At 44.2% G+C, this 20278-nt stretch overlaps 1 protein-coding gene across 1 annotated transcript; it reads right to left on the reverse strand.

Annotated features, from left to right (window-relative positions):
- Positions 1–1125: 1125 nt before the first annotated feature.
- On the reverse strand, positions 1126–3956 carry LOC136552694 (elongation factor 1-delta 1). The gene is made up of 8 exons (XM_066544257.1): positions 3862–3956; positions 2715–2828; positions 2519–2635; positions 2356–2434; positions 2002–2125; positions 1729–1842; positions 1467–1628; positions 1126–1308 (listed from the first exon to the last, which is right to left on the reverse strand). Coding segments are annotated over exons 2-8 (684 nt in total). The 5' UTR covers positions 2801–2828; positions 3862–3956; the 3' UTR covers positions 1126–1306.
- Between the last annotated feature and the right edge of the window lie 16322 nt (positions 3957–20278).

The raw sequence follows: 20278 nt of genomic DNA on the forward strand, positions 1-20278 counted from the left end.
AAGCTGCCGCGATGTGGTCCTGAATCACGTGTCGCTTTTGGTTTTTTAAAAAAAAGAATGGCTAGCTAGTAGGAGTACGGAGTACCTCCTTTTTTTTCTCTTGTTTTTTTTTTTTTTGGAATGTGAATCTAGCAAATTGTCAACTCTGAGTGTGTCGTATCTTCGGTGAAATCGGCATGATATTCAGATAAGATCACAGGCAGCTCATCACTATCACCCTGGGAACTAGAAGACCCATTTGGGGATTCAGATGTCGACTGACTGGCTTGACTGCCAGAGAATGGCATGCTCAAGATTTTGCAGAGGATCTGGATCTGTCGGAGTGAGTTCTTTGTGCTGCAGATTTGGTCCTAATAATGTTTACTCGTGAATTTGAATCAGTTTTTAGGCGTAGGTTAATCCTAATAATGTTTCCTCATGAATTTGAATCAGTTTTTAGGCGTAGGCTTGAGGCTTCTAATTGATACACAAGGTAAATGGTTCGAGTATAACAATGTATCTAAACCATATGATGCATTCATGGGTTTCAAACTACTGAATACGCTTGCATGGCCTCAGAACTCAGAAGGATGAATATTTCCAGCAATATCTGCGGTGAATCAGCGAGATAATCTAGATGAGATCGCGCAGCTATATCACTATGGGAACTGGAACAGGTTGGGATTCAGATGTTGACGTCGGACTCGGAGTAAGAGGATGTGTATGTTGACTCAACCAGTTGTTCCTCAAATACTCTATCGGTTCTAAATTATAAATCGCTTCAGCTTTTTTTTATATATATATTTATTTTACTAATATACCAATACATAACAAATTCTAAGTAAAAAAAAAGTCAAAACATCCTGTAATTTGAAACAGAGAGAGGACACTTTAAGTTGAGGGGAGTCGTAGACTAGTAGCCATTCAGAGCTTGCGTTTGTCAACTCTGATCAGATCTCAACAGGCCTGCACTGCACCAGAGCTACCGCAGCGAAGCAGCTGATGCCACGAGACGAGGTGCTACCGCACCGTTGTCTCCAGCACTACATCTTCGGCTATTCTCCACGACCGCCGATGCAAAAAAAAAAATTGAGGAACCACCCCATCGTGTGCAAAAATAAAGGAACTGCGAGCAACGAACAGTAGTAACAGAAATCCACCCACACGGTGTTTCGAATTAAAGCAAATTAACTCTGGTACTGGTACATCCGACTCGACTAGGATCCAAAAACCTCACGGCAATATCACTAGCCACACAAAGCAGACTATGGATAAATTAGGCTGGTGCATTGCCCACCAACCACCACCGCCACCACCACAAGGAAATTTCTGCAACAACAGGATTGATCAAAAGTTACAAACACATCGAAAGCAGAAAAGTTGAGTAATAACTACAAACTGGACTGGGCAATATTATAATGAGTAGGTTAAAGCAAGATCCTAGTTATGCTACTGCAGCTGTAAGTATCAAGTGCTGAATGACTTACAGATCTTGTTGAAGGCGACAATGTCGCAGCTCTGGACGTACTCGCTCACTGGCTCAGCGCAGAGATGGTCCTCAATGAGAGTGTCGACAGAGACGAGGTCGTCGACAATGGTCATCATGATTTGCAGCTTCTTGATGCCATATCCAACTGGGACTAGCTTGGCTGCAAAGGACAGTAAATGATTATGTCAGACATCATACTAAATGGTAAAACAATTGTGCGATTCACTAAATTATGTGCAGAAAACTGAGAGGTAACATACATGCACCCCAGAGCAGTCCTTCCATCTGGACACTCCTAACAGCTTCCTCGAGCTTGGCCATGTCGGTCTCATCGTCCCATGGCTTCACATCAAGTAAAACTGACGATTTCCCAGCTGACAAGGTATGGAAAGGTTAGAACTATGCTTAAAGTTTTTGGGTATGAAAACAAAGCCACGACAACAATATAGCAGTAGCAAGGATGTCCTTATAGTAAGGTGGCAAGACAGAGTGTGATGAGAGAATAAAACAGAAAAATATGCACGTTGACATACATTCTTTCTTCTTGCCAGAAGCCTTGGCAGCCGCAGCACGCTCTTCAGCAGCCTTCTTCTCCTCTTCAGTCTCCTCACCAAAAAGGTCAACGTCATCATCATCGTCCTCATCAGCAGCTGAGGCCTGCGGTTATTAGAAAATGCTCTTCAGTAACTAAACTGAGTAACTCGATATTGAACCACATGGATGATAACTTTAGAAAACAATAATAATTCAAACCAGCGATCAGCACAAACTATGTGAGCATATAAAACTACTAACAATTTTCAGCCAAAAAATCGCAAAGAATTAGCATATAACATTTAAATTCATTTATTACGTTTTCAGCCAAAATAGAAGTTAAGAAATTATACCTCAGCAACATCAGGAGTTGAGGCTGAAGGAACTGCTGATGACTCAACCTTGACACCTAGGCCCTCTGCAGTAACTCCGCTGAAATTGTATGGATTATTAGCTCACTCACACCGCTAACAGGATACCTAGTAGGAAATATAAAGGCTGAGAAGAAGGGCATACCTCAGCCTCAGGAGTGCATCAATGTGACTAAACCACCTTGCTACGTTGATATACTTGGATGAGGGAGCAGCCGAAAATGAAGAGTAGACAGCCAGGTCATCCTTGGAAGCTTGGTAGCTAGAGACAGATTAATGCATCATAAGTTCAGTACAAAGGTTATGGCGATTCTGCAAACAGAGTAGCTCGAATCACATACCCAGTGATGTAGCTGCGAGTGAGAAGGTACTCATCAAGCTTTTTTAGCCCTGCCTCAGAGTTGACGTTTGCAAAAGAAACTGCCATCTCCCCACGAGAAAGATTAACAAGTGATCTGGCGGCACATATGAGGGTGGTGTTAGAAACACTTGAAATGTCAAATCATGACAACAGTTAAACAGGCATTCAATGAACAGAGAACAATGATGCTACTATAGTACAGTAAAGTAGAATCCAATCCAAATCCTTAAACAACTCATAGCTATTAGATCTAATAACGAGCACCCTGAACCCAAATCCAAACCAAAGCTATGTTTCTGAAGTATCCAAAACAGAGCTAAGTGTCATAGATTAATTCAGAGCTCAGGTAACAACTTATGGGCAGAACCACATGGTAAACAAAAAGTTCTAAACAGAAAACCGAGATCTTTAGCGACAGTTCATGATTATGAGTCGGTTCGGAATTGGTAGGATCGCAAATTTATAACTAATTACTGTAAAATCATAGAATCGGCTCTACCCGACAAAGACATAATTCTAAAATCGTATAAGTCATAAAATTGCACAACATAATCACGAGTTTAACAAGTACGACAACAAGAATATAAGAATCTAACGAACTAAATCTCCACATCGGTATTGCTATAAAATAGAACGGAGAACTAATAAGAGCTAATAACAGAATTCAGATTAGATGTTATCTCAACACTTAATTGAATTCAGATTAGATGTTATCTCAACACTTGGAACCACTGTGATCCAGGGGCGGATCTAGTAACGGGACATGGGTGTACATGTGTACAGCCGATAATTTTTGCAAAAGGTTGTTAGTAGGCATCAGATAGCCAAATAGCTTGAGGTTAGAGTTTGGGAACTCAAGCATCACGGCCCGCAAGCTTGCGAGGTGCGACCGCAGCACGCGACCGCGGCCGATGACGAGGCAAGCGAGATGCCACGAGTCAGCGACCAGCGCCTCTCCCTCTGCGAGTCCGCAAGCCAGGTCTGGTTCTGGACTCCTCTCTCCTTCTTCCTTTCGATCTTTCTCTGCCGACTGCTAAACCCGAACAGCCAGCTACTGATCTCTTCCTCAAAAAAAAAGTTTGGGAACTCGGTTTCGCACAGCAGACACGGAAGAGAAGTGGGGATACCTGGTGGTCGGCGGTCGCTCTTCGCCGGAGCCGGGAGGAGAGGGAGAGAGGCTGGTGGCGGCTGGCACTTGGGATGAGAGGCGGAGGCTGGTGGCTGTTAGGGTTTTATATATACCCGCTGATTGTAATTGGGCCTTTAATGGACCTTCTCCTTCGTCATTGCCCGCGCCGCCAGCCGCGTCCACGTTCCGCATCGGCCCAGTTGACTGTTTTTTTCCGCATCGGCCCAGTTTGTCCTCAGCCCAAAATACCGGCCGATTCCTCCGCACGGTCTTTTTCTTATGCCCAAAATACCGGGAAAGAGGAAGAGGCATGGATATTACGCCAAAGTTTCTTGGGGAATGGGCTAGTGAGATACAGAGCTATTCAACCTTGCTTTGCTTGCGAAGCAGGCCCGACGGATCCTCCAGGAACCGGCATCTATAAGTGCCTAGATTTTAAAGGTGGTTTATTTTCCATAAGGTGATTTTCTAGAGGCTAATCTTGGCTCGACCCCATCTAAAATCTGGCGATCAATTCTGGATGGTAGAGAAGAGCTTCAGCTCGGACTAATTAGGAGAATCGGCACATGTTCAACTACATCAGTTTGGAATATGGACTGGCTACCGACCGATGGAATGCGACGACCGGTACCTAGCGCACGCCCACATTCCCCACAGCTTGTGAGCGAGCTAATTGACAGCACATCGGCAGCTTAGAATCGAATTAAGCCCCACAGCTTGTGAGCGAGCTAATTGACAGCACATCGGCAGCTTAGAATCGAATTAAGCTTCAGGAATTTTTCACGCAAGCTAATTGATGTGATTCTTAATATCCCTGTGTGTCATCGGGGCCAACCGGATTTCAGGGCTTGACATCATGACAAGATGAGAGTTTTCACAGTGAGATCTGCATATAGGATGCTTATTATGGGGCGTGCTTTGTTAGAGAATGCAGCAAGATCTGATAGAAGACAGGAAGAGGAGTGGTCCTTGTGGCAGGTCATGGTGCCTTCAAAGGTAAAAAATTTTATTTCGTGGCTTGCAAAGCACTCATTGCTATCGGTGGATGTTCTTCAATGCAGAAATATGGCTGATCATGGCCAATGTGCTTTATGTGGAGCCACTAATTCTTGGAAACATTCATTGCTCGAATGTAATATGGCGAGATGTGTATGGGCGCTGGAGAGCGAGGAAATCGTCGAACACCTTAGCGAGATGCAAGAGGAGAACTCGAGAGGTTAGTTGGCGAACCTGTCGAAGCAATGTCCCATGATGATCTTATTTGGGTGTTGGTAACTATGTGGGCAATTTGGTATGCAAGAAGGAAGGCGATCCATGAAAATATTTTCCAGAGCCCACTATCGACACATAGCTTTGTAAACAAATATGTTACTGAGTTGAAAGCCCTGAAGCCGACTCAAGGAGCAAAGGCAAAAGTTCAGACTCGACGTCCTCTGTGGCTGCCGTCGCCAGCTGAATGCATGAAGGTGAATGTCGATGCAGCTATTTCAAAGAACTTGAGAACGGCATCAGTAGCAGCCATAGCCTAAGAGTAGGATGGTAGTTTTCTGAGAGCATCGGGAGTGGTCCTTAAAGGAATGACGGAACCGGAAACAGCCGAGGTAATCGCCTGCAGAGAAGGTCTAGCTCTGGCGTCTGACCTCATTCCGGCTGGCATCTTACTGTGCTAATGCTATTAGAAGCATGGCAGGAACATGCATGGGTCCTTATGGCCAAGTTACGAAGGAGATCAAGGAGCAAGCTCGTGATTTTGTTTTTGTTGATTTCGTTCATAAGAATAGAAATTCCAATGTTGATGCTCATGCTTTAGCTGGGAGCTTGATTTTTTTTTTGATACAGGCAGGCATATCTGGCTGTTAGATCCGCCATCGGACATATGTAACTTTTATGACCAACTCCATGAATGATGAGTGTGGTTTTCCTAAAAAAGACTAAAGTTTATATAGCTAGCTAAAATTTTAAAGCTAAACTTTAGTTAGCTAAAAGTTATTTCAGCTAAACTTTAGCTAAGATGTTTAGATCCCTTAGCTAATAGACAGCTAAACTTTAGCTAAGTTTAGTTAGGTTAAAATAGCCAGCTAAACTCAACTAAACTTTAGCTGATCTTTTACCTGGACGGTTTGGATTCGTAGCAGCTAAACTTAGCCGGCTAAAATTTAGTTAAGGATCAAACAAACCCTTAGTCTCTCTAAAAAAACCCATTGTTTTCTTATTATTTTTATTCTTTTTCTTATTATTTTATCTTTTTTATTTCCTTGCTTCTTTTTTTCATTTTTCTTTTATTTTTGTTTGTTTTAATGTAATTGATTATTTTCTTTATTTTATTTTTTATTTTCATGTTTGCCATTTTATTTTTCCTTTATATTTTCTCGTTTTATTTTGTTTATTTTTCTCTTTTAGAATCTCCTTTAACTTATTGTTTTTTTTCATGTTGTAGTTTTTTTATTTTTATATTCTATGAGATACATATATTGTTCATAAGTATACATGATGTTCGATTGTGTATTTTTGTTTATTCACTATAATAGTGAGATGTTGGGTGTATTTTGAGATGTTTGCGTAGTATAGAAGGGATGTTCTCGAGTGTATCTTTCATTACTCACATTGTATTATGAGATATTTTTTGGTATATTTTAGGTTGTTTGAGTAGTATCCATGTGATGTATTTTTTTCCTACTTCCCCATATTACGTTGTTTTTTCTGTTTTATTATTTTTGTTTTCGCTTATGTTTTGTTCTACTTTTTATTATTTCTGTTTTTCCACGTGATGTTCGGTGGTATATTTCAAAATGTTCTCTTTCTAGTACTATAATAGAGACGCATATTATAAACTATTATATTCTAGAATATAATTTTATTTTCCTATATCAAAAAATATTGTTGTCCTTGAAAGTGAGTTTAGGACCTAAGTGGGTTTTGATGGATTGAATGACAACACGATTAAGGGCATGTTTGGAGCTTAAGGATCATGCAGAAATTTCACAATAGTCAGCTCAATTTTATAGGAAAAATATAGGAACATGCAAAAGTTCTCGCATTACAAACATGACCTGGTTGATTATTGTATGATATACTCATATTATATGTTATTAATGTAAATGAGAATCGAGTCCAGGTTTGTTTATTAAAATGCATGATTTGGAAAGCAAGTGTGTTATCAAATAAATAAGATACGAGGATTTGCATGTGGGTTGGTCTCATGATTCGTTTATACATGCTAGTATCTGAGACTGGCATCATCTATACTCTGGAATTAATCATGAAGTTGCATAATACTTCAATAGGAGATCATATCAAATGCAATATGTGTAACATGCCAAAAAAATTTAGCATAAAGACAACTAATTAAAGAAAGGATGTTGGTATAGTTTCTTTAGGACTACATAGAACAACACACATTTTACTTTCATTCAAGGTTCTCTCTGCGTGTGTAAGGACGCGCAGGCGTGTGTGTGCGTGTGGTGTGAATTTGTGGGTTGTGTGCGTCCAAGTTATACTCGATAAAAAAATCTCTTTATAACTATGGCATTTTTTTCGAGAACGTGCTAAACACGTGTTTCAGTAAGTGGAAATTAGAAGTTTACAATAAGGCAAGATGGCGAGGTGCCAATGCGCCAGCCTTAAACCGGGCGAGTAGTAAGGGCGATTATACAGACACCGGTTTTGCGACGAGGGGAAACAAGGGATCTAGCTATCACCACGTGCTAAGAACGGCGACATTGCCTAGAAGCCCGCCCCAATCCATGCTGCGGCTTTGTCGATGATTCGCTGGACGAGCTATGGCGGAGAAAGACGACCACCCTGGAAATTCCTGCGATTGCGCTCCTTCTAGACCTCCCACACGACGAGCAGAACCACGGAGTCAAAACCCCGTCTGAATTGGCTCAGCACCTCTAGGCGGGTTTGCAGCCACCAGTCCACAAGGACCGCATCGGAGCCCTGTGCGAGGTGTTGTAACCCTACGAGATGCAACAGCCGGAACCAGACCTCACGGTTGAAGACACAAGAGACGAGGAGATGGTCTGAGCTCTCGTCAGCCTGGTCGCACAGAGCGTAGTTTGCCTCATCCTGAAGGCCATGGCGACGCCTTCGCTCTGCTGTCCACAGCCTGCCATGGAGCGCGAGCCAGAAGAAAAATTTGACCTTGGGTGGAACGGCTGCTCCCCATACCTCTTTGGCACCCCTCAACAATGTCATGCTAATGAAGAACGAGTGGTATGCCGAGGATGCCAAATACTCTCTGTTCGCCGTCCAACGCCAAACAAAGCGGTCTGCTTCAAGCTGGTTCAACTTGATGTCTTCCACCGCCTCCCAAACTTGGATGTAGTCACAGAGCACCGGGGTGGTGGGCTCACCCGTGATGTCCCTCACCCAGCGATGGTTATGCAAGGATTCCTGCACGGTGGCTCATCGATGGTGGCGGCTGATAGCCCGATACAGATGTGGGGCAAAGTTGCAAATCGCCCCTTGCGGCAGCCAAGAGTCCATCCAGAAGCGTGTAGTGGCACCATCACCCAGCCGGACGTAGACGGATGCCCGGAACATGGCAACGACGGTGGGCTCCGGCTTCGACGGTAAATGTGTCCATGCTGCGTTAGGGCACGTTCGAGAGAACCACTCCTAGCGTAGTCTTAGGGCGAAGCCCATGACACACAAGTCCGGCACACCGAGGCCACCGACACTAGTAGAGAAACGACCTTTGATCCACTTCAAAATTTGGCTGTAGTTTCGGTATTTTTCACGCCTGAGACTAGAGAAACCTTTAGTTCTGGTTGGTAGCTCTAACCGGGACTAAAGGTCCCTGCCCAACGGCTACTGTGCTAGGCTTTTGCTGGAGGGGACCTTTAGTTTCGGTTGGAGCTACCAACTAGGACTAAAGGTTCACTTTTACTCCCGGTTGGTCCCTCTAACCAGGAGTAAAAGTCTACTCTCGACTGGGGGCTCCGTCTAGGACTAGAAAGGGACCTTTAGTCCTGGCTTCTGTCTACAACCGGGACTAAAGGTCCCCTTCTATATATCCCTTGTTCCTCCCTGAGCCCGAGCCACTTTGAGCTCAATGTTCTTGCTTCATCGCCGGCCTCTCTTCTTTCTCATCACCGGTGATCACAAGATTTCTTACATTTCTCCATTGATTCTTCGGTTTTAAAGGTTACCAACTTTATACTCTCATGTTTCATCAGTAGCTTATTTCATTTTATGGACTAGATATATGTGGGTTTTTTTGTGGTAGTTTTTTTATTTGTAAGCCATTTAAGCTCAAAATCACTTTAAAGTTTGCATATTTGGATGAAGGAAGGTTAAAGTAGTTATTCAAAACTAGTATTGAGCTTTCATTTCTAGCATGAATAGCACACTTCATGCTTTAGAGATATAGAGAATTTTAGAGTTTTTTTTTTAATTTTATTTGTTTATAAAATGAGAATTTTATATTATATTAAAAATGAGTATAGAGAGTAGATGGCAACTGCTTCCGGGTCCTCGGCCTCTCATCGGGTTACAAAGCGACTGAGGCCGGACCTTCCTCTCATTGCATGCGGCAAGTGTGAGGAGAATATTGTGATGGAGTACCGAGTGAGGAAGAAGTGTCCCAACAAGGGTCGTATCTTCTACAAGTGTCCGGATTGCAATGTGAGTTATTTTGTCATATTTGATGATTATGGTTAATTTATACTTATTTTCATGATGATTGTGATTAAAGTTCTAATTTTTTGTTTTAATTTCAGTGGGATGGCACTGGATGTTCAGGCTGGTACTGGGAGGAAGAGTATGTTGAACACATGCAAAACTCTCTTGCATAGGCGGCTACGGCGGCTGATGAGGTAGTGATCCTACGGAAGAAGCCCATAGATGTTGAATAAATGCATGATCTGTCTATTTTAGTTGGGATTGGTCGCGAAATCCTTATGTTGCTAAAGTGCATTTTAGCTTTAGTTTTTTTTTAGTGGTAGTTGGGATTGTCTACATTGTAGCGAGACTTTCATAAATTAATACCTTGTGTGGTGGCATGCATGTCGTATAATTAACTAATTATGTTCTAGGTTTTAATATGGTATGTATGTCATGTAATGCAGATAAGCCGGCATTGGATGTACAATGCTGATCGCCGCTCCCAAGAGTTTATTGAGGGCGTGCATTCTTTCTTACGTGTAGCTGAGGCAAACAAACGCGATGGTTTCATGTGCTGCCTATGTGCCATATGTAAGAATTTGAAGGAATATGCTAGCTCAAGGAGTCTTCATTCACACTTGTTGAAGTCGAGTTTCATGCCAAACTATATTTGTTGGACGAAGCACGAAGAAACCGGGGTTGTAATGGAAGAAGGTGAAGAAGAACAATGGGACAATGATGACATTATTGCTGAATATAGGGCCTTCAATGATACCGCAATGGGGGAAGCTGAAGAAGAGGTAGGGGCAGAAGATGAGCCCGCTGATGATCTTGGTCAGGCCATTCATGACGCACAAAGAGAATGCGAAAGTGAAAAGGAGAAGATCAAGTTCAAGCGCATGCTAGAGGATCATAAGGAATTGTTATACCCAACTTATGATGCGGGGCAAAAAAAGTTGGGTACCACACTGGAATTGCTGCAATGGAAGGCAAAGAATGGTGTATCTGACAAGGGATTTGGAGAGTTACTGAAAATCCAAAAGAAGATGCTTCTGAAGGATAACGAATTGCCCGCCACTACGTACGAAGCAAAACAGGTAGTCTGCCCTTTGGGATTAGAAATCCAGAAGATACATGCATGTCCTAATGACTACATCCTCTATCGTGGCGAGGAGTACGAGAAGTTAGATGCATGTCCGGTATGTTATGCATCGCGCTATAAGATCAGGCGAGATGACGCTGGTGATGTTGAGGGTGAACGTCCCACAAAGAAAATCCCTACCAAGATTATGTGGTATGCTCCTATAATACCATGCTTGAAACATCTATTCAGAAATAAAGACCATGCAAAGTTGTTGTGATGGCATAAAGAAGACCGTAAGGTAGACAATATGTTGAGACACCCTGCTGATGGGTCCCAGTGGAGAGCAATCGATAGAGAATTCCTAGAGTTTGCAAATGATGCAAGAAACTTAAAGTTTGCTTTAAGTACGGATGGTATGAATCCTTTCGGGGAGCAGAGCAGTAGTCATTGTAACAGAACCGACCAATTATACGAAATTAAGTAAGAAAATCATCCGCCAGAGCGGACGATTTAGCAAACTTAAGGCCGTATAACCCGGTAGTCCGTGAAATCATGAAGGATTTCAAACCATCTTCCATTCCAGCCAAGATCGTAATAAGTTTAGCGGTCACCATCACATATTACATAAAAGTTCACAGTCTCAGATACATCAGAGTTTCAACATAGTTATTACAAACCAGTTCGAATAAAAGTAGCGGAAGTCATTTGTTCAAACCACACACACACTCACGCGGAGTTTAAATATAGTGCCAGCGAATAATCATCTCCAACAAAAGCATCAGGTGAGACGTAAGGAATGACCATGCCCATGGTCCTAAGCATCACCCATCGCAGGATAAAGGCAGTTGATACAGTAGCCGTAATACATCTGCCCATCTGCAATAAGTGGGAATAAAACCCTGAGTACGAGAAGGTACTCAGCTAGACTTACCCGACATAACTGAAAATAAGTGACACCAAGGATTATGAAGGGCTTTATAGTAGGGTATCTGACTCATTTGCAAAAAGAAGCATTTTTAGCATTTCAAGAACCTTTCGAAAAGCATTATTGCCAAGTTAATTATTATTAACCTGTTGACTAGATTGCACCTATACTAGAGTAAACATGTGATTAAGCAGATAATGATAACCACTGATCATTAAACAACTTCCATACGGTCATATTCATTATAACTGTCCAAGTGTTCCATAACATTTACTACGATGAAGTAACTCAAGTCAAGTGCTCACTATCCAGGAGCGATGGCGATTCGAATCGATTCCTAACCAGCTGGTGATTTATTCCTTACACAAACCTCACTCACCCGCTAAAGTGAGATATTGATCACCGAGTCAACTTTCCAGGAATCTCGAGTTTGCCAGGAACCACATGTACCCGAGGGCCGACCGACTGCACTTTGGTCTTATCATCCCGCCCCCGTGTCCTACCACACCTGCTCCGGCACAGTGCGTTGCGGGCAATCTACTCGGCCCGAAAAATCTCCCAGCTTCGCGGTCGGAAGGTACTTTATCCGGCCAGCTAAATGTAAGGCATGCGTTCAACATGACTCGAGGCCCAACAACGGTCGGTCCTTAATCGACACAGACAAAAAACACTATAGTCCGAAACTCTGCAAGTCTTCGTCCGGTCTCAACTTCATTTAACACTTAGTTATACCATGACTTCATAGTCATCCAAGCAAATCCAGGTAACCACCTATAGCTCACAGGTGACAGGAAATCACCCAACTTCTACCGGTCTAAGCTAGCTAAGCAATGACTCGACTGCGGATACCAGGGTAATAAGGATATAGTATAACAAAGGTAAACAAGGTATAATACAGCAACGGTTGTAAACAACTCCTGAACGTAATGCATCAATTAAAGTAAAGCATTTAATGAAATAATTGCAAACCGGGAGAAAAATGCTCTGAGGCTTGCCTCTCTCGAAGGAGCTCGGGCGGTGATCGGGGCACTTCGGAAGTTCCTCAACGTCCTCCTCGTCGGCTTCTGGCACTTCCTGCTGCTGCACCTCGAGCTGCTCCTTGGGCTCCTCGGGTATGATGACTGGGTTCTCGGTTTGCGATCCTGTATGATGCAATGCACGTAAGTGATTATGCAAACGGTGCATCGAAGGAGATGAATGCAATGGATATGTTTAAATGCAAGGTAGTCAACATCATCCAAGAAACTATACTACAAGCACATGTCATCTACTGTATTCTCTTCTACTACTAATATGTTAAGTCAACATATCTTATGAAATGCTTCAAAGATACACCAAAGCTATTATTATTAACTAACCTTGTATTAAAGAGGATTCTTTTAATTCCTTTTAAATTAGGGCTACAACAGAAATCTATATTTTTGATGCTTATAAAAATCTGAGAAAATTACAGTAGCATGGTACTACTCTAAGTAGACTACCATCAGATTTTCATGATAATTGAATGAGTGGATTAGCCTACACAAAAATTAGAAACTATGGCATGATTTTGTACATAAAAATACTTTGAACTGTGAAAAGTGTCAAACAATAGAATTAATATTTTTCCTAGGTTCTTCATAGCATACAATGACTGTACAAAAATTATCACATGCATGTTTTATACAAAGTTTGCTCTCTAGCAAAAATAACAAAAATCAGCCATTAAAGGTACTTGAACTACACCTCCAAAGTTTTCCACAGCACATGCATGAAACATATTTTTCCTAGGAAGTACATGACATAAGAAGATTAACAAACTTGAAATCATATTTTTCTGTAGACTATAGATTTTTCTACATATTTTTCAAGTTATTAGCAATATCCATGATTAAATAAAATCCTACAGAAAAGTATCCCAAAAATGACATGCAATAATTTTTCCAAGTAGATCTGATGATAAGGAACGTAGCAAAATTTGTTTCAACCAATTTGGAGCAAATTTGAGTACCCAAACATTTTTCAAACCATTTCAAATTTCAATTAATAAAGAATAAATGGAAATCAAATCACTTAAACATTACTGGGCCAGCCCGCTGGAAATCAGCTGGCCCACGGCCGATTTTGGCCTGTGCGGCCCGAGCGCGAGGGACGGGAGGATGGCCCAGTAGGGCGTCAGCCCACTGCCGCTCGGCCTGGCCGGCCCGGCTGGCTGGCTGAGGCTGAGGCCTCGCCGGTGTGCGCGCTGGCGCGGTGGCGCGGCTCGGCCACGAGGCCGGTGGCCATCTCCAGCCATGGCAGGGCAAGCTGGCGAGTGCACGGGATGTGCGAGGAGACGGCGAGTGCGGTAGGGTAGCTAGGCTAGGCTGGAGAGGAGAAGGAAGATGACTTCCATGGCGGCCGAGCACGACGGTGCCATGGCCATCGGTGGCGAGGCGCGGGGAGGCTCAACCTGAGCTCGGAAGGTGGTGCAAGCTCGAGCGCGACTTGAAGGAGGGCGAGGCAGAGTTACGGGCGGGAGAAATCGGGGAATGGCGCGGTGGTGCGGGAGCTTGACGCCGGCGGAGCTGCGGGCGTGGCGAGTGCAGAGCTTGGGGCTCTCAGCTCTGGAGGAGAAAGAAGGCAGCGCGGGGGGGAGTGAGCGAGCGCACGGGCACCAGCAGGTGTAGGCGGGCGCGGGGGTGCGGGGTCAGGCCACGGCTACCACGCGGCGGGCGACACCGGCACATGGTCGCCACACGGCGGGAGTTCTCTACCGCGGTCGTGGCGTGGCACGGCGACTAGCGCGGCTCGCGGGAGAAGGAGCCAGCGCGCGGGGCTGGGCTGGGCTGCGGCGAGGTGGGCTGGCGCGAGAGGCGCACTGCTGTGGGCGGCTTCACTGGCGCACTGGGCCGGCTTCGGCAGGCGGGCCAGAAGCGAGGCGGCGGCCCGATAAGGAGGGAAAAACCTTTTTCATATATATTTTCAATGAATTTTTACATGCTATCTTTCAAACATTATTTTGAGCAAGAAAATGACCTCTTTTGAAAATGTACCAAAAATGGAAGTTGTTTAGAATTTAATTCTCTACAACTTTGCTTTTATGACCAAAGCCAAATCCTTTCTATATTTTGAATTGTAACACCAAAGTCTACGTTTAGCTCAAAACCCTAATTTTTGGAATTTATTTTTGAAGCCAAATTTTGAATTAATTTGTATACAAACATTGCTCCAAAAATTGAACTAAACATTGCTAGATGATTTACAATAGTAGCCAAACATGTTTTACTAACCTAGCAAGAAAAATTCAGGGCAAAACAATTCTTAAACAGGTGTATGCAACATTCAGGTTTCACGCATGTTTCAGATGTTTCAAAATAATGTTTCAATTGGTATTCACATGATTAAGCAGGCATGATTTGGATGCTTGATGATGCATGATATGCGTGATTTGCAGTGCCTAAATATAGGCATAACACCGGGGTGTTACAGTCATAGCACTTGGCCTGTTACTCTATGTATCTACATCGATGTGTACCTGAGGCCACTAGTTGAAGAACTTCTACTTTTGTGGAACAGACCAGGTGTACGGTGTGGGATGAGCATAAATAGGAGCACTTTGACCTACACGCATTGTTGTTTGTAACAATCAATGATTGGCCTGATCTAAGTAATCTTTTAGGACAATCAAACAAGGGATATAATGTATGCATGCACTGTTTCGATGACATTAAAGGTATATTCTTGAAAAAATGTCGAAAGGTCATGCACCTTGGCTATCGTCAATTTCTTTCTGCGAATCACCCCCTAAGAAAGAAAGACAAGCATTTTAAAGGTAAGGCAGACCACAAAACCAAGCCGGGCAACCGAACTGGTGAGGATGTACTCAATATGGTCAAGGATGTAAAAGTAGTATTTGGAAAGGCACATGGCAGTGAACCTATTCTGAACGACACCAATGGTCATGCACCCATGTGGAAGAAGAAGTCCATATTTTGAGAGCTACCCTATTGACAAGTCCTAGAGGTCCGTAGCGCGATCGACATGATGCACCTAATGAAGAATCTTTGTGTGAACTTACTAGGCTTCATGGGTGTGTATGGGAGGCCTAAGGACATACTTGAAGCATGACAGGACCTGCGGTGTTTGAAAGAACGAGACAACCTGCATCCAGAGAAGATAGATGATGGACGCCATTACTTAAGTCCTGCCAGCTACACTCTTAGCAAAGAAGAGAAGGAAAGCATGTTTGAATGCCTAGCAAGCATCAAGGTACCATCTGGATTCTCCTTGAATATAAAGGGTATAATAAATGTGCCAGAGAAGAAATTCCTAAACTTAAAGTCCCATGACTGCCATATGCTCATGACATAATTCCTTCCCATTGTATTAAGAGGAATTCTATCTCCAAATGTATGTCTAGCCACCGTGAAGCTATGTGCATTCCTCAATGCAATTTCTCATAAGGCAATCGATCCAATGGATCTAGCTAAACTACAGAATGATGTGGTTCAATGTCTTGTCAGCTTTGAGTTGGTGTTCCCTTCTTCCTTTTTAATATCATGACACACCTCCTAGTTCACCTGGTCAAGGAGATTATCATTCTCGGTCCTGTGTTCCTGCACAACATGTTCCCCTTTGAGAGGTTCGTGGGAGTCCTAAAGAAATATGTTCACAACCGTGCTCGACCAGAAGGAAGCATCACCAAGGGCTATGAAATAGAGGAGGTCATTGAGTTTTGTGTTGACTTTATTCCTGACCTTGACCCGATTGTTGTTCCTGAATCGTGACACGAGGTGAGACTAAGTGGAAAGGTGACACTAGGGAAGAAACCATATATTGGTATGCAGGACAATTATTTTAATAAAGCACATTACATAGTTCTGCAAAACTCCTCTTTGGTGGATCAGTATATCGAGACACATAAAGAGTTGCTCCGATTCGAGTTTTTAGGGAAGTCTAAAGCTTGGATTATGCGTCAGCACATGGAAACTTTCAGTAACTGGTTGTGAAAAGAATGTCAAGGTGATGAGAGTATTGATGAGCAACTTTATTTGTTGGCTAGGCAGCCATCGTGGCATATCCTCACATACAAAGGGTACGAGATAAATGGGAATACATTTTACACACTAGCCCAAGATAAAAGGAGCACCAACCAAAATAGTGGTGTCCGCATAGATGCCATCAACCCTAATGGAAATAAGCAAACATATTATGGCCGCATAGAGGAGATATGGGAACTAAACTATGCACCTACTTTTAAGGTACCTTTGTTCAAGTGCTAATGGGTAAAGGCGATTGGAGATGGGATAGCAGTCGACAACCAGTATAGAATGACAACCGTGGACCTCAACAATATTGGGTACAAAAACGAACCATTCATCCTTGCCAAGGATATGAATCAGGTGTTCTATGTCAAGGATATGTCTACAAAACCGAAGAGAGGAAAAAACAACAACGACCCAATCAACGAGCCAAAGCGCCACATAGTTCTTTCAGGGAAAAGAAATATCGTCGGAATTAAAGACAAGTCAGACATATCAGAATATTATGAAAAGGATGACCAAATTCCACCCTTTACAGTGAACAAAGACCCAAGCATCTAGCTAAATGATGAGGACACTACATGGTTACGGCGCGATCATAACCAAGGGATATATGTTAAGAAGAAGTTCACTACTGTGCCCGCTTGATATATATAGTGATGTATTAGACCTATTATGTAATAATTATGACTTTAGATTTTTTTGTCGTGTTTTCATATTTTCTACAGTTTAAATGAATTTTCTGCTAGACGGTGGATTTCCTGTGGACAATGTGTGATGAAAAACCAAATGATGAACGTTAATAAGATGTAAAAACTAATTTCCTATCGAAAAACAATAGTTTTAATGATTTTAATTAAGTAGTATATTTTTGCATGGTGCAAATTGTAATTATTATTTACACTATGTCAAATATTTATACAGTAAAACAAAATAGTTTAGTTTACAAATTTTTGTTGTGTATAATAATGCAAAACCAAGTCTAAGAAAAAATTTTATAATTTTTTGGATAATATTTTATTTATTAGGCAATTAATAACTCTCTGCATATTTATATAAAAGAAATATATAAAAAAGGAAAAACTTATGGAAATTGGAGAAAGCCAACTGCAGCTCCCCCTTTACTCCCATGTGGATCAACCACCCGGGACTAAAGGTGGAGCTTTAGTCCCGGGTGTAGCCATGACCCAGGAGTAAAGGGCATTTTGGCGGGCCACAAAAACTGCAGCTCCCCCTTTACTCCCGGGTGGTATTTTGGCGGGCCGCAAAAACTGCAGCTCCACCTTTAGTCCCGGTAGTTGATCCACTCGGGAGTAAAGGGGGAGCTGCAGTTTTCACGGCCTGCCAAAATGCTCTTTACTCCTGGGTCGTGGCTACACCCGGGACTAAAACTCAGACCTTTAGTCCTAGTTCTAACCATCGCCTGGGACTAAAGAATCTTTAGTCCTGGTTGGTAGCGCCAACCAGGACTAAAGGTCTCCCTTTATAAACCACGCCCTAGTTCTCTTCCTCTCTGTCTCTGCCACACTGTCGCCTCATCTTCTCCACTAGATCAATCCAGCAGCGCTGCCGCCCCTAGGCAACCACCCTAGCCTCGCCTCATCACACGCGCACGCTATCACCGGCCCCACACACACATGCACTTCTTCTTCGGCCGACCAGCGCACCTCGCTCGTCCTCGCTGGAGCGCGCGCCGTCCTCGTCCTCGGCCCCCACCTCGCTCGTGCTCACCGGAGCGCACCGAGCCTTCCCCGCGCTACCTCACCGGAGCTCGCTCAAGCCTTCCCCGCGTGTGCTGCCTCACCGAAGCATGGCCAAGCCTTCCCCGCGCTGCCTCACCGGAGCTCGCCCAAGCCTTCCCCGCGCGCGCTGCCTCACCAGTGAGATGAATTCGGGTTGTTAAAAAGATTACATGGGAAGCTATAGTTATTATTTTCATGTTGTCCCAGATATGGAGAAAATATCAAAGTCAAGATTAGGATGGTAAATCTAGGCTTTTCTTGACGTGCTGCATATCGAACTCATTCTTTTTTTGATATCGGACTCATTAGAAAATGTTTGTTTACAAAGTGTCAATCTTTTTTTCTTCGCTGGACAATCGGAGCGCGCCCGAGCCTTCCCTGCGCTGCCTCACTACAGCTAGGTACAAATGGAAACCAAGGAAAGATGTTGTATGTTCACAAGTTTTGGCTGCTGACATGTTTTGGAAACCAAGGAAAGATTATGCTATTTTCTCTTGTATGTGCCTATCAGTAGCATTTGTGTCATTGTCGATAGAATATGCTCGGTAGTCCACCGAGGGGTATCCTGTGATGGTAGATTTATCGATGGAGGTGCACGTGATTAGGAACCAGATGGTAACACAAGGCGTAGAGACAGCGATTTAGACATGTTTGGGCCGTTTGATCAACGTAATACCCTACGTCCTGTGTCTTTGGTGTATTGTATTGATCTGTATGTAGATCCGATCTGATAGATCCTATCCACTAGGGGACCCCTACCTCTCCTTATATACTCTGGAGGAGGTAGGGTTACAAGTAAAGTAGCCTATTTGGTACTATATAATGTCTTGCGGTGCACGCCGAGCAGCGCCATGCATGCCTTAACCTTGTGGGCTGGGCCACCCTTGATGGTGTGGCCCATGTCTTGAGGTCCATACCCCCACAGCTAGTCCCTGAGCCTGACAGCAGGTGACGTAGTCACGTGATGTCAGGGTCAGAAAGTAGAAGACCAGCCGAGTAGGCAGCCAGCCCCCGAGCATAGCCTCGAGATGAGAACAAGCACATTCACCGCAAGGTGAAGTGTGCCCACTTAGTCCCTGAGCCTGTTAGAAGATGAAGAATGAATCTTGTAGCAGGGTTAAAGAAAAAGAAGTCTGAAAGCTTGCCGACGTCGTCCGACATGTGCTTATCAAGACCCCAGACATGCTGCCCAAGATTAGCACCCTGATCTGAACAGCATGGAGCAGCTTGATAGCACATCGACGAGACGCAACAAGATCCGAGCACCAAGGAGTCCCTCGGTGTAGTCGGCGATGTCCGACCAACCAGGGAGTTGCCAGTGTAGCTGGCGATGACCGAGAATCGAGGAGCAAGGAGTCCTCAGCACAGTCAGCGATGACCGAGCACCGAGGAGTGAGGAGTCCCGATGTAGGCAACGATGACCGAGCACCGAAGAGCGAGGAGTCTCTGGCGTCGCTGGTGATGACCGAGCACCGAGGAGTCCCTGGTGTAGGCAGCGATGATCGAGCATTGAGGAGCAAGGAGCGAGGAATCCCCGGCATAGGCGGCGATGACCGAGCACCAAGGAGTGAGAAGTCCTCGGCGTAAGCGGCGATGTCCGAGCACCGAGGAGCGAGGAGTCCCTAGCGTAAGCGGCGATGTCCGAGCACCGAGGAGTGAGGAGTCCCTAGTGTTGCTGGCGATGATCGAGCACTGAGGAGCGAGGAGTGAGGAGTCCCTGGCGTAGGCGGCGATGACTGAACACCGAGGAGCGAGGAGCGAGGAGTACCCAGCGTAGGCAGCGATGATCGAACACCAAGGAGCGAGGAGTCCCTGGCATCGCTAATGATGTCCGAGCACCGAGGAGTGAGAAGTCCTCGACGTAAGCGGCGATGTCCGAGCATCGAGGAGCGAGGAGTCCCCGGTGTCGCTAGCGATGACCGAGCACCGAGGAGTCCTCAGCGTAGGCGGCAATGACCGAGCATCGAGGAGCGAGGATCGAGGAGTCCTCGGTGTAGGCGGCGATGACTGAGCACCGAGGAGTGAGAAGTCCCTGGCGTAAGCGGCGATGTCTG

This window comes from Miscanthus floridulus, chromosome 4 (assembly GCF_019320115.1).
Source record: "Miscanthus floridulus cultivar M001 chromosome 4, ASM1932011v1, whole genome shotgun sequence".
Lineage (NCBI taxonomy): Eukaryota > Viridiplantae > Streptophyta > Magnoliopsida > Poales > Poaceae > Miscanthus > Miscanthus floridulus.

Coding starts and splice junctions, on each gene's coding strand:
- LOC136552694 (XM_066544257.1), bottom strand. CDS start 2,800: ATGGCAGTTTCTTTTGCAAACGTCAACTCTGAGGCAGGGCTAAAAAAG. Junction 2,126..2,355: donor CAACTCCTGATGTTGCTGAG/GTATAATTTCTT, acceptor TAATAACCGCAG/GCCTCAGCTGCTGATGAGGA. Junction 1,629..1,728: donor AGGACTGCTCTGGGGTGCAT/GTATGTTACCTC, acceptor TGTCCTTTGCAG/CCAAGCTAGTCCCAGTTGGA.